Source organism: Poromitra crassiceps (genome assembly GCF_964638095.1).
Source record: "Poromitra crassiceps genome assembly, chromosome: 18".
Lineage (NCBI taxonomy): Eukaryota > Metazoa > Chordata > Actinopteri > Beryciformes > Melamphaidae > Poromitra > Poromitra crassiceps.
The window spans coordinates 32,156,147-32,171,093 of record NC_139636.1 but is presented as its reverse complement, the minus strand read 5'-3'; the positions used below and the strand labels follow the sequence as shown (position 1 = coordinate 32,171,093).

General features: G+C 44.6%; 1 protein-coding gene across 1 annotated transcript in view; it reads right to left on the bottom strand.

Moving 5' to 3' along the window:
- Positions 1-1,006: 1,006 nt before the first annotated feature.
- The window catches only part of klhdc4 (kelch domain containing 4), a 31,034-nt gene continuing 17,093 nt past the window's right edge, over positions 1,007-14,947 (bottom strand). Inside the window, exons 8-13 of the mRNA XM_083654380.1 lie at positions 14,273-14,351; positions 13,876-14,084; positions 10,046-10,262; positions 8,823-9,011; positions 6,046-6,153; positions 1,007-1,474 (exon numbers count right to left, since the gene is read on the bottom strand). Of these exons, the coding sequence (XP_083510506.1) occupies positions 1,302-1,474; positions 6,046-6,153; positions 8,823-9,011; positions 10,046-10,262; positions 13,876-14,084; positions 14,273-14,351 (975 nt within the window). The 3' untranslated portion in view covers positions 1,007-1,301. The remainder of the gene's footprint in view (positions 1,475-6,045; positions 6,154-8,822; positions 9,012-10,045; positions 10,263-13,875; positions 14,085-14,272; positions 14,352-14,947) is intronic.

The following is a 14,947-nucleotide window of genomic DNA, read 5'->3' as shown; positions in this document are numbered from 1 at the left end:
AAGGGGGTGATTGACAGATCGCCCAAGGTTTGAACTACGCCAGAGAGAAAACATTTAATGGGATAGGTATGTCCATATTATTTATGTCTATGACCCCGACGGTCTACTATACGTCTCGACGGATTGTGTCTGAATTCAGCCTTATACTCCAGCCAGGAAGGATTTATTACACTAACAATCTCGCGCACTCGATTCCTAGGCTCGCCCACCCCTACAGCTGACCCACTGCATGTCGCATACGCAGCCTTGCCTGCTCTATGACATCATTGATGACATCATCATTAGGTAATTTATCACCTATCACCCGCTCTTTACATTAACTGAAAGTTTCAGCCCCATCGCACGTAAAACGGCATAGCTGTGGCTGCCCGAAATTCTACTCACTCACACACACACACACACTCTTGACATCACTGAGTGCGTTTACATGCACACCAATAAACTGATAACTGTGAGTAATCAGTTTATGGCAATAATCAGATTTCTGCGTTTACATGCACTTTAATAATCCGACAATAGGAAAAACCTGGGTTTACATGATTCAGTCAATTAGTCGGATTTCTCTCCAGAAGGCGGCGGTAATTCAACTTTTTACATGCAACTTGTACATGCGCAGATGTATAAACCCACAAGAAACCTGATACGATGTATACATGCACTCGAAAGACAGGTTATTGGCCAAAAACCTAGGTATGTTTATCGGTTTATTCATAACCTGAGAACGGCCATAAACGGATAAAGCTTATCGGTTTATGCTGTTTACATGACCATTTGAATAATCAGGTAACTCCAGAAATCCGCTAATAAACTGTTTGTCTGCATGTAAACGCACTCACTGATGACATCACTTCCCTCACAAAACGGGACTGGCACCAACACAGACAGAGCCCACTTAGCCAATTTGAACTAAGAAGAAGTGAATGAAAACCGTCATGCTAACAAACCATGATGCAAAGTTCATTGTAATGCTGCCAAATGAAAAATAGTCCATATATTCAAATTTATTTTTAAAAGATTGGAATATAGTACAGCATAGCATTTTTTTCTATCAATATTGGATTTTAAAACTTCAATGAATCCACTTGCTGCACCAGATGATTTGAGAGGTTGTAGAAAAAGCAATGTAGTCGCGCGCACGCGCACACACACACACGCGCACGTTCACACAGGCGCACACACGCGCACACACACACACACACACACACACACACACACACACACACACAGACGCACACAATTACTGGTACTTACTCATATTCTCTCTCACAACACAGACATTCAAACACTTTGGCCGTGTCCCACTACTGGTCTTCATAGAAGACTTTAGCCATGGCGAGGCCGACCTTGGCCACCTTCTTGTCCTTGGCGTCGGGGCCCATGTTGGCGCGGGCCACTCCCATCCAGTACTGCTCTGTCCGGGCCTGGTAGTCCGTCACCGTCTCCCCCTCGTGCACTGGAGGGTGGTCGTCTTTATCTGGACACACACAGGCAGGTAGAGAGGTTAGAGGAAAGGGACACAGAAAAGAAACAGATAATGAAGAGACAACAGGCACATTACGACTACTGCATTTTAGTAGTCACCGACTACTCCCAATAAGTAGTCGACCCTTCGACTTAATAAATAATAACGATAAATTGTCATCAAAAAGGTCTCAAAAACAGCCCGTAAAGGGTTAACTAATGTAGGCGGGATCAACCTGGGGGTATGTGAAATAGCAGAGTCCTGATTGGCTCTGAGAGGCGGTTTACAAATGAGCCGCTAAAGCCCAGCAACTTGTTGGAGATATAGCCTGTTTGACTTCAGTAACAACATAGAGGGGGGTACGGTGGCGCAGTCGGTAGCGCTGTCGCCTCACAGTCAGAAGGTCCTGAGTTCGATTCTCGCCTGGTACACTGTGAGCGCTGTGGTTGTGTTCCCCCCCCATATCTTCAGTGCCTACTGCCCAGGTGGGGTATCTCGTCATAAGGGCCTTTCTCTCTGTGTGGAGTTTGCATGTTCTCCCCGTGCTCCCCCAGGGGGTTCCTCCGTATATAACCCCCCCACTAAAAACATGCAGAAGATCAGATCATCATCATCATCCGACCAGTGACGACAACATCCGAAGTTGGTCCCCGGGCGGCGGGCGCTGTACGAGAAAGCAACCACTGCTCCTGGCCTGCCCCTCGGAGGAAAGGACATGCCTGGATGGGTTAAATGCAGAGGACACTTTTCACCGGCCACCGTCAGCATGAGTGTGTTGTGGCCGCATGTGTTGTGGTGTTCGTGTGACAATAAAAGACGGGCTTGTCCGTTACGAGAGACGGGAGTCTTTCCCTCTCCAAACACTTTCAAGTCTGTTTAACATGCCATCATGTAGAAAATGATTGTTCAAACAAATATATATATATATATTTTTTTTTTTTATTGTTTATTCCTAAAACCACAGATGAATGATTAGTCGACTATGATGCACAGTGTCCACAATGGTCCGCCCATGTTATGAGCGTCACTTTTACATGTATGGTATCTATACAGTGTGTCTCAGAGATGCTCACAAGTCATGTTTTGCAAGTCCAAGTCAAGTCTCAAGTCTCTGAGCTCAAGTCCAAGTCAAGTCTCAAGTATTTGAGCTCAAGTCCAAGTCAAGTCTCAAGTCTCTGAGCTCAAGTCCAAGTCAAGTCTCAAGTATTTGAGCTCAAGTCCAAGTCAAGTCTCTGAGCTCAAGTCCAAGTCAAGTCTCAAGTCTTTGGTCACAAGTCCAAGTCAAGTCTCAAGTCTCTGAGCTCAAGTCCAAGTCAAGTCTCAAGTCTTTGGTCACAAGTCCAAGTCAAGTCTCTGAGCTCAAGTCCAAGTCAAGTCTCAAGTCTTTGAGGGGCAAGTCCAAGTCAAGTCTCAAGTCTTTGAGGGGCAAGTCCAAGTCAAGTCTCAAGTCTTTGAGGGGCAAGTCCAAGTCAAGTCTCAAGTATTTGAGCTCAAGTCCAAGTCAAGTCTCAAGTATTTGAGGGGCAAGTCCAAGTCAAGTCTCAAGTCTTTGAGCTCAAGTCCAAGTCAAGTCTCAAGTCTTTGAGGGGCAAGTCCAAGTCAAGTCTGAAGTCTCTGAGCTCAAGTCCAAGTCAAGTCTCAAGTCTTTGAGGGGCAAGTCCAAGTCAAGTCTCAAGTCTTTGAGGGGCAAGTCCAAGTCAAGTCTCAAGTCTCTGAGCTGTAGTCCAAGTCAAGTCTCAAGTCTTTGAGGGGCAAGTCCAAGTCAAGTCTGAAGTCTCTGAGCTCAAGTCCAAGTCAAGTCTCAAGTCTTTGAGGGGCAAGTCCAAGTCAAGTCTCAAGTCTTTGAGGGGCAAGTCCAAGTCAAGTCTCAAGTCTCTGAGCTGTAGTCCAAGTCAAGTATCAAGTCTTTGAGGGGCAAGTCTAAGTCAAGTCTCAAGTCTTTGAGCTCAAGTCCAAGTCAAGTCTCAAGTCTTTGAGGGGCAAGTCCAAGTCAAGTCTGAAGTCTCTGAGCTCAAGTCCAAGTCAAGTCTCAAGTCTTTGAGGGGCAAGTCCAAGTCAAGTCTCAAGTCTCTGAGCTGTAGTCCAAGTCAAGTCTCAAGTCTTTGAGGGGCAAGTCCAAGTCAAGTCTCAAGTCTTTGGTCACAAGTCCAAGTCAAGTCTCTTATGAGCTTTTTATCTGGATGCCATCCGGTCTGCTTAGAACACTTCATAACTAAAACTAAGGAATTCAAAGCATGTACTGTATTATCCTCACTCTTTCATCTATTAGCATACAGGGTGCAGTTGATTGGATGGCATTAGTAGATATTACCTTAATGTTAATCACCAAAAAAATACAAATAAAAATAAAGATCAATAGATAAAGACAAGTCCCAAACCTCAAGTCCAAGTCCCAAGTCCCAAGTCCAACTCCCTATCTCTGGTGTCTACTAACATTATTAAAATATCATAAAGTAACGCTATTTCCTGATAGTTTGCTAAATTACTACTTGCTAAATTACTATCTGCTAATCTAGCAGCAAACTTTATCTTGCTTTTGGGCAGACTAGATGCCTTGCGGCACATTGCTGCCTCTACCTGTCGTAAGGACAGTATTACTGTTCTTATTTATCCAATGTATATCGTCTATTTCGCTCGAAATGGGGGCATAATTTAGAAAACGGAGGACGTGAGAGCATGAAAAAGACTTGAAATTGTGTTTCAGACCATAAAGTCATTTGGAAAGTGATTATTTAAGACATAGACCGAGAGAGAAGTTGGCTCGTTTCCCCATTGAGTTGTATGCCTTCTACCTGGGAGTGCTAGACACACTGCGCCCCCCACTGGCCATTTGAAAGAATGAAAATTCCGTACTGGCCTCAAACAAGGGTGTAGGCCGGGTGCCCTTTTGTGAAGCCGTTGCATGTTAGATCGCCGCTCTGGCGGCAGGTGCCAGTATAGGTCACAAGGCCCGCCTCCCCATGTTAGTGGATGGGGAAATGGACAACCGAAATAATCACAGTACACGTCAGATATTTTTTTTCCAAAGGTGGTTTGTATCATTTTAGATAGTTATTATCATGCTAATGCCTGTGCAAGTGGTCATTTTTCTGATCAGTTTGTTTTTAAGTAGTTATTTGACATATAAAAAGGGATGATTGACAGCTGTGGTAGCCAGTCTCAAGCCGTCAGTGGCTGGACAGGCTCTTCACCTTATAGATCTATTTTACATAGAGAAGACACTGCTTGGTAAAACCATGGGTAAAACAAAAGGAAGACACTGCTTGATCTGTCTACCAGACTGTATATCAATGGCCCACAATAAAAAGGACATTGTTTTGAGAAAGGTGCGCAAAGTAACGTTGGTTGGGGACTGAAGTAGTAAGCTCAGAAAATATGTTTTATTAGTTACTCCAGCTACGTTATCGGTTATTTTAATACGCAATGGTTTTAATGGGCGCAGGCTAGCATTAGCTGCTTGTGTTAACCGGCTGTTTTGCATTATTTGTCGGCTTAATATTACTATAACCTAACAACCGATAACGATAGCTGGAATAACACAATAATAGAGACATATTTTCAGAACTTAGCAGGTTTTCCAACTGGCTGCATATGCCAGGAAATGTGTTTTATAATGTTAACTCCCGGGTATAACACGGGGCCTACACAAGTGTACACAACCACCACCCATTAGCTAATCGCTAATGGGTTAGCCTTAGCTTATACAGACACTGGAGGTTTTATTTTTGGTAGTAAAGCATTAAACGTTTTTATATAGATATCTCAGGGAAGTGCTTTGACTGTGGGGATGTTCTTCACAAGCTCTTTTCTTAGCTGTTGTAAGGATATACAGAGATGAGACCAGGCAGCCTGGCTAACGCACTGGGATAATGTTACCACTGAGCTATATTAAATAGAACGTTACTTGGCTGCCCTACTCACACTATACCAGTAAACAACGTAGCGTAAAGCGTCAAGGTTAGATTTGTTAAACCAACATTTGCTCCAAAAGGAATTAAATCATAAAGTTAATCAAAATGCCACGGAAACATTAGGCTAATCAACACAGAGCTGCAAACATCAGTTCATCCGATAATTTCCCCCAGTGAGAGGCTGAGAGGAGCCCGAAGGTCTGACTTGTCTGGCTGATAGGAGCTCAATCTCTGACAACGAAAATCAGATTTTCGTAAAGGCGTCATTTTGATAAACTGATCTCACAGTGGGAATCTTCCTGGTTACTTTTGGCGAGACAAAAAATATTACAACTTAAAGTGCCATATTTACAGAGCTAGACTGTATATAAATACACAACGCACTGTGCGCATTCTAGAAACAGCAGCTCTACATATAAGAAAGTTCAGAGGGGCGGGGACCTCACAGAGGTTCTAACAGTTAACTCAACGGACCTACTGCGCAGAATCTGGTTCACTGATCTGGCAGGATTTCGGCTTCACTCGACCCCTGCTGGGCGGAGATAGCCACGCTTGGTCCATATTTATTTATGTCGATGGCCTCAAACAGAGACGGGCTGAATTGGGCACTGGGCCCACCAGTTGAGAAACACTGCACTAGTCGGCTAGTCTGTGAAACCCCTACTTCCTTGCCTTCCTCATCCTCGCTTTCCTCTTCTGACTCCTCCTCTTCCTCCCCTCCTCCTCCGCTGGCCTCGTCGTCATCGTCTGACTCCGACTCGTCCAGCCACTCCTGTGTCTCTGCGGAGAGGGAAACACAAAGTCACACCACACCCTGAGCCTCGTCCAGCCACTCCTGTGTCTCTGCGGAGAGGGAAACACAAAGTCACACCACACCCTGAGCCTCGTCCAGCCACTCCTGTGTCTCTGTGGAGAGGGAAACACAAAGTCACACCACACCCTGAGCCTCGTCCAGCCACTCCTGTGTCTCTGCGGAGAGGGAAACACAAAGTCACACCACACCCTGAGCCTCGTCCAGCCACTCCTGTGTCTCTGTGGAGAGGGAAACACAAAGTCACACCACACCCTGAGCCTCGTCCAGCCACTCCTGTGTCTCTGCGGAGAGGGAAACACAAAGTCACACCACACCTCCTGTGTCTCTGCGGAGAGGGAAACACAAAGTCACACCACACCTCCTGTGTCTCTGCGGAGAGGGAAACACAAAGTCACACCACACCTCCTGTGTCTCTGCGGAGAGGGAAACACAAAGTCACACCACACCTCCTGTGTCTCTGCGGAGAGGGAAACACAAAGTCACACCACACCCTGAGCATGTTGGCCTCTCCTCTCTTTTCTCTCCTCTTGGGTGCATTCCAAATGTGCACCCTCCGGAGTCACAGCGGGTCCAGCGCTGGCCCGGCAGGACTGATGCTGCGTGTGCGGCTTTTAAACGGCGCGCTACAGTAAGCGTCTGCTATATTTTTCTTTTTCATAAAACACTCAACATAACAGGGGGCGGGAAAAATATGATGTAGGCTAAGTCTCTATTTAAGTCGTAGCTTATTGGCAACATCACTTAGGCTATAGGTCACACAATATTACGCTTAGTTCACACAGACAACCTACGCCTTGCCTTGCCTCAACCCACGCCTACGCCTGCAGACCTTGAGCTGGGCGTGAACCTATTACACGCTTTTGTGATCACACCGCACGCCTTTGCACGCTGAACCTGGAGCCGAGTCACAAGCGCCTCTCCTCTCTCCCGACTGTATTTTTTCATGTGTGGTCCCGAATTATCATAGGTAAAATAAATCGGATATATTTAATGTTCTATTGATGCTGGATATGTATAACCAGGTCTGACTATAGTCGGACATTTTAGAGAGGTGATCTTGCAAGAATATGTGCTGGCACAACAACATTGTCCATCTTGCTTCTTCGGTGGCTATTCTCTCTCATGAAGATTTGTTTGCAGACAGGGAGAATGCCCCACGTGATAGCCACCCGTCAATCTCTCTGTCTCTCTGCTCAACACTGTTGTAGTAACTCCATTTTATTTTGAAATTCAGTTAACTTTGCCATTTCCCACGGATATTGTCGCGTTTTTCTTTCATGGCTTGACAGAAAAGCCTGCCTGCACGCGCCTTGTCGGCGTGAAAATAGAACTAAAAGCCGGCGATTGCCGGCTAACGGAATCCCTGGTGCCTGGTGCCTGGTGCCTGGTGCCTGGTGCCTGGGACGCAACGTTCACACTCATCAAACGTTCCGGACCTGGGGTCAATTTGGGGACAAGTGTACTCGGGAACGGTACCGGGGCGCCAGTGTGAAAGCACCCTTAAACCAATAGCTTGACCTGACATTGTCTATAATACATAAACTGTGGAAGCACGACGATATGGTCACTAGGGCTGTGGCGATTCACTTATCTCCCGATTCGATACTATCACGATTGTTGGGTGCCGATTCGATTTATATTGCGATTCTTAAGTATTGCGATATTACGATTTATTGCGATTTTTGTTTATTTTTTTCTTTTCTTTTTTCAGTTTGTTTGCTTTTTTACACTAGATTAGAACATGGGAAAAGTTGAATCATACACTAGAGACTGTATATTATATATCATGAGTAGGGCTGGGCGATATAGTTAAAAACAGGGGCGGACTGGGATCATAATTCAGGCCGGGCATTAGATACCAAGCAGGCCAGGCCGATATGGGCCGACGCGCATGAAATTTGGGCCGTTTGAAGCCCAATTTGGGCCGTTTGAAGCCAGATTTGGGCCGTTTGAAGTCCAATTTTACAATGAGATGCACCCACTTTAACCCTGAAGTGTAATTATTACTTCAGACTAACTAATAAAGTAATAAAACCACTAGTAAACCAGTAGGCGGCGCCTGGCCTGCTGTTCAGTGAGTGGCCTGACTGCAAGCACCCAATTTTTTTTTTTTTTTTGCGATTATCGATTCTGGAATAAAAGATCGATTCAAAAAATCGTGACATTAAAAATCGCGATACTTAGGTGAATCGATTTTTCCCCCCACCCCTAATGGTCACGGCCTGATAAACAGTTAATCAATATAATCAATGTATATACAGTAAATGTGTTACATGTAGTAGTAGTAGTGTCAAGACGATACAGTGACAATTAGCCAGACTAGCAATGGAAATACCGCGATTTACTTTCAGAATAAAGGCATTACAATTCTCACCTTAGGAGGAAAAAAGGTATTTCAACGAAAGTCTCAGAAATCAAAATACTCGATGATGTTAAGATTACATATGGAGTGAAACTGTGGCTGGAGGTTCGTCAACCGGCTGTCACTAACAGCTTTGTCATTTTGCATCTTGTGTGTGTTAAGAGTTGTTTGTGTGTGTGTGTGTGTGTGTGTGTGTGTGTGTGTGTGTGTGTGTGTGTGTGTGTGTGTGTGTTAAGAGTTGGACAAATTGGTGCAGGTCGCTGGCAGACTCACTGGGGTCCATTTCCACCAGCACTTCCCACTGGTCCATCTTGTGGAGGTCGAGGCAGTAGAAGTCGTTGAGGGTGAACTGGCGGTCGCCCACCTCGAACATCCCCCCGTACAGGAAGAGCTTCCCCTGACGCGCCGTCGCCATGGCGCTGGACCGCGGGCAGGGCTCCACCAGGGGGGCTGAGGCCGAACCTGAGGAGAGGGAAAATCTACATCTCAACCTCAAGTCCATTTTAAATTTGCACATATCTCTTCACATTGACCGTTTTCTTGGTCTCGGGATGTTCAACTGCTGCCATTTTTTCTTTATGGTTTAAATTCAAATCTTTCTGTTTTCTTCCCTATATTTTTACTTGAGATGATCAGACCAGGCAATTGCAAGGTGGCTGCAATTGGGGACAAAAGCCGTTGGTAAAAAGCTTATTTTTTGGGTCAGTGGTTGGGGTTAGGTTACGGTTAAGTTTAGGCAAATAGTGGTTATGGTTCGGGTAAGTCTCCAGGGAATGCATGTGTCTATGTAAATACCCCAAAAGTGACCTAAGTAAGACTGTGTGTGTGTGTGTGTGTGTGTGTGTGTGTGTGTGTGTGTGTGTGTGTGTGTGTGTGTGTCCAATAAAGAATTAAAATGTGTGTGTGTGTGTGTGTGTGTGTGTGTGTGTGTGTGTGTGTGTGTGTGTGTGTGTGTGTGTGTGTGTGTGTGTGTGTGTGTGTGTGTGTGTGTGTGTGTGTGTGTGTGTGTGTGTGTGTGTGTGCTAGCCTGCTAGGGGTTTCACAGACTAGTCGATTAGTCGACTATCAAAAACACTAGTCGACACGGTGCATCATAGTCAACTAATCATTCATTTGTGGTTTTAGGAATAAACAATATAAATCAATCAATTGAAGTTAGTTTAGTTTGTTTAAACAATCATTTTCTACATGTTGCCATGTTAAATCAACAGAATTGAAGGTATTTAGAGAGGGAAAGGGTTTAGGGTCTCATTTGTAAACAGCCTCTCAGAGCCAATCAGGACTCAGCTATTTCACATACCCCCAGGTTGGTCCCGCCTACATTAGTTAAGCCTTTACTGACTGTTTTTGAGACCTTTTTGATGTAAATTGATCATTTGTATTGGGTGAAATATATATATAGCCTATTAGTCGACTACCTTGTGGGACTAGTCGATGACTACTAAAATTCAGTAGTCGTGAATGCCATAGTGCGTGCTTGTGTGTGTTAATCTTGCCATCGTCTTCCTCCTCCTCCTCCTCCTCTTCCTCCTCCTCTGACCGCGCTGCAGGGATGACTTCCTTAATGGTCATGACTGTGCCATCCTCTGTGACCACCTCCTTCACCAACTCCACGGGGCCTTGGGGAACGTCCGCCTCCTCCCTGTCCGCCTCCTCCCCCTCAGCCCCGCCCTTCTTCCCCCTGCGACGCCGTTTCTTCTCCATCTTGTTGCCCTGGGCGGACAGAAACAGTGTTGTGAGGGTTACTTTTCAAATGTATTCCACTACATATTACTGAATACATGCCCTAAAATGTCATTTGTAACCTATTCCATTAGCTCATTGGTTCCCAAACGGTGGTCCGGGCTCCGCCTGGTGGTCCACCACAGAATTGCAATTATTTTAATTTTTCTTTTTTACAGACAACAGTTTTTACATACACATGAACCCTGAGCAGTTGTCGGATTGTGCCGATTTTTGGAAATATCGCGATATTTGGGAAACATCACAATTTTGAACATTTACTTTCAGAGGCTGCAGCAGGCTCAGTTTTAAAGCCAGAGTGAAGTTTCTGGTATCATATTATGAAACTAGAAGATTTAAGGAATGGTTTGTACCAACCATGTCATGCTAGCTTGTCAGGAAGGTAGCTAAATAATAGGGCTGTGCCGATTCACTTATCTCCCGATTCGATACTATCACGATACTTGGGTGCCGATTCGATATATATTGCGATTCTTAAGTATTGCGATTCTACGATTATTGCGATTCGATATTACGATTTATTGCGATTTTTGTTTCTTTTTTCTTTTCTTTTTTCAGTTTGTTTTTTTACACTAGATTAGAACATGGGAAAAGTTGAATCATACACTTCTAGAGACTGTATATTATAGCATGAGTAGGGCTGGGCGATATAGTTAAAAAGCATATTGATATAACATCTTTCATATCAGTCTATATCGATAATTATTGATCATTTTAATTAATAAACAAAAAACATTAGAAGAAAAAGGTTGCATTTAGCCACTTTATTTTGAACCACCTTATTTTCAAGGCACACAGGTAGGTCTAATTTGTCACACACACACAGACATGAGTGCAACTGCAAGCAGTAATTTACAGACATGGTGACGTTTTACTTTGATGACAGCCTAACGTTGCCAGCCTTCTAAAAGAACGTTTGGTAACGTGTATTTCAGGGTTGTAGTGTTAACGTTAGGTGAATCAGAGGTGTGGAAAAGCCTGGGTTTTGCTGCTACAAATATGCCATAGGCTGTAGGGCTGGAGGGCGACTGCGCTGGGGACCGCGCGCCGGTGGTTGGACGAGAAAAAGCTTTGCCTGGCTGAAAATGCGGTAGGCTACATTTCTCCATATCAGTTTTATATACGCATCAAGACTCTCCGCCCAAGCAGAAGACATAAAAGTCATAAGCTGTGTGCTCAATAGATGACACAATTAGTTATTCTTCCTGTCCCAAAGTACAAGTAAATCCTTTCCAACAGTTCAACTTTGTCTCTGCTGACAGAAGCGAATTGAGCTGCGGATGCCATTCCGTAAAGTAACGTTGCAGACGTCCGTATTTGTGAAATTGGTGTCTTAACATTAACGTTAATTTCCCGGGCGCTTATTAATAGATAGGATACATGTTGACACGTTACGTTAACACGAATTGAAAGTCAACCACATCGAATTATTTGTAACGCTGGGTGAGATCAAACGAGTGGCGTCAGCGGAGGACCAAAATGCGAGACTCAATCATTAGCCAGGAATGGGTCTCGCGCTACTTTTTCTTGCTAAAATAAAGCTGATAATGTACAATTTGATTCAAGGGGGGGGAAACCCTTTCAGAGTACAACACAAACTGTCTATTTTCCTGCAACTCGACAGTGCTGCTCCAGGAGATGTCGGGGCTCTCAGCTCTGGATCAAGGGATATGATTTGCTGTGTGTGAGTGGGGGCGGGTCATGGGGCGGGTGCACTCAGAGTTTGTCTGTTAAATGATTGGCTATTTCCGTGTCACTTGTACTAACAAGGTACATGATTGGCTGTATGAGCCACGGAGCAGAGGGAAGCGCTCTATATGTGATTGATGAAAGTGGGAGCATTTCATACATAAACAGAAAAAATGCGATTATCGATTCTGGAATAAAAGATCGATTCAAAAAATCGTGACATTAAAAATCGCGATACTTAGGTGAATCGATTTTTTCTCCCACCCCTACTAAATAACACTCCAAAGTTAGGCTAAATTTTGGCGCCTAATGTTGGCAGCTGTGTGTGTGTGTGTGTGTGTGTGTGTGTGTGTGTGTGTGTGTGTGTGTGTGTGTGTGTGTGTGTGTGTGTGTGTGTGTGTGTGTCTGTGCGTGTCCATTTTGAACCAGCTAGTAGCCTTATATTGTCATTTAGTTCATCTGCTGCTATTGCATGGTTAAATCAGCTAATTTTATTTTATGGGGGGGGGGGGGGGTATACGCAGTGGAAGTGGCCCCTGGGAAATTTGGTTTGGTACGTAGTGGTACTTGGTGGGAAAAGTTTGGGAACCCCTTCATTAGATGACTCAAATTAAGTGACGTATTCTAAATACTTCAAAATGGTCTGCTTGCTGAGTATTGGTCTGGCTCACTCTAAATGTACGCAAACGCGAAGGCAATGCAGTCGCGACACACATCGTTGTAATGTTGCCACCTTCTTCTGCATGCTTCCAAGTAAAACGTGTTATATTTCCATGTCAAAAAGGCCTTTTTTAAGCTGTTTATGGGAAATGTATGCCTCATATGAATTTTAGAGCAAATAAAACAAACCAGACATCTTAAACTGAAGGTAATCCATTTTGAAAGACAGTAACTGTATTCAGAATACCACCAATTTAAACTGTAACTGTAATGGAACACAGTAACTCATAATTTTGTATTTTAAATAATGTATTTTATATTCCGTTACTCCCCAACCCTGGACAGAAAGATGGAGGAAAACCAGCAAAATGATGAACGGCTGTAGCCAGTGGGCTGGCTGAACCCACATTGTAGCGTTGTGGGGTGCCAGTCAGGACTTGGCTTAGGGGACTGAAGGACTTGGCAGTGAAACCTGACATGCCCAGAGAAAACCATGTCAAGCTTCATCTCATTCGGCCCGAATGAATCACACTCGCCGTTCTACAAAACACACAACTTTTGAAAAAACAAAAAAGTTGATGTGCTCCATCCAGTGAATCAGTAATGCCTGAGTGTACGAAGCAATTCTCAAATCTTTTCAGGCATCCAGCAGAAAGCTTTTCGTTCCATATCATCTAAATGCCAGCTTGTATTTTCCAAAAGTTAAAGAGTTCAAATGAATTCCTAAGCCACTCCAACCTGAATCCATTTCATTTGTACTGGTTTCAGTGGAGAGTTTTAGTGACTAAATGATGTCTTACTGTTACCGTTAGTGTTCAATACAGTTACTTAACTTACGGTACTTGTTAATACACAGTTGGGTGTTGTCATTAATTTCAGCATATATAATAGCATTACCATAAGTATACTTTCCTATATCCATTTTCCAGTCAACCCCCCATAAAATTGCTTCTGCTTGATTTGTCCCCCCCCCTGCACTTTACTGGAACCTCCACTAGGGGGCGCTCCATCCCTACCTGCTGAGAAACACAGTCTGACTCTGCACTAAGTTGAGAAAATGAGTTTTTGCCACAAAGATGTCACAAAACCAACCTGTTCTCTGCGAAAAGGCAAAGGAGTCCTGAGTTTTAAATTGACTAAGCCAAGCAGCAAATGTGCGCCTTTGTACCGTTTATTACACTCCAAGCCAGTGGGTGTGCTGCAACAGTGCATTGAGATTATAAGGTGTCTTTACCCTGAGCTGGGCGGGGAACCAGCGGTTCTTGGTGATGTCATACAGGTACAGGTCGTTGAAGAAGTCGCCCTCCAGCGTCTCCTCCTCCTCCTCATCACACACGCCGCCGAACAGCACAGCCCGCCCCGCAGGGCCCACCGCCAGGGAGAACCCGGAGCGAGGAGGGGGCTTGGTGCCAGACGGGTTCACTCTGGACCAGGACCACTTCTCTGCAGTACGGAGCAACAGAATCAGAATCAGAATCAGACTTTCAGAGCACACTTTCAGAACACACACTTTCAGAACACACTTTCAGAGCAGCCACTATATGAGAGGTTTACAGTCTTCAGTTTTCAATTGGTTCACATGGTGGACCGACCACATCTGTGGTCCACAGGGTGGAGTTTTCAGTACCTACCTTGGTCTTCTTTCCCCCCTCTCTTCAGAAGGAACATGTCAGAGTGGATGGTCCCCTTCTCTAAATCCTTCTTGGCTTTCTGGACACGCACGCACGCACACACACACACACACACACACACACACACACACGCACACGCACGCACACGCACACGCACACGCACACACACACACACACGCACGCACGCACGCACACACACACACACAAAAGCACGCACGCACACATGCACACAAACAAACACACAGACAGACACACACACACACTTATTAGGCGGACTACATAGAAGGCTTAGCAGGACACTAACGCCCACCTGAATCAATTCAAACACATCTGGTGGTAAATAATAATATCCACACGTGGTACTGAGAGCAGCTGGATGGAACTGGACCATCAGGACAGATGAGTTTAGAAGAGATATAACAGAGATAACACTGAATTTTGTGAGAAGTGGTGTGAGGTTTTGAACAAGTGTTCTTTCGATCTCATGCTACTGATTATTCAACAAGCTGACCGTGACCTTTTCAAGATTAGAACTGAATTATCTGAACTGAGAGACGAGATGAAGACTAAGTTGAGCCCTGTTAACATACAGGAGATTGAAGAAAAGTGTTCTGCGTTGAAAACTTCATATGAAAAAGAGATGACCGAGATTAAAATCAACAAATTGCGCAGAGA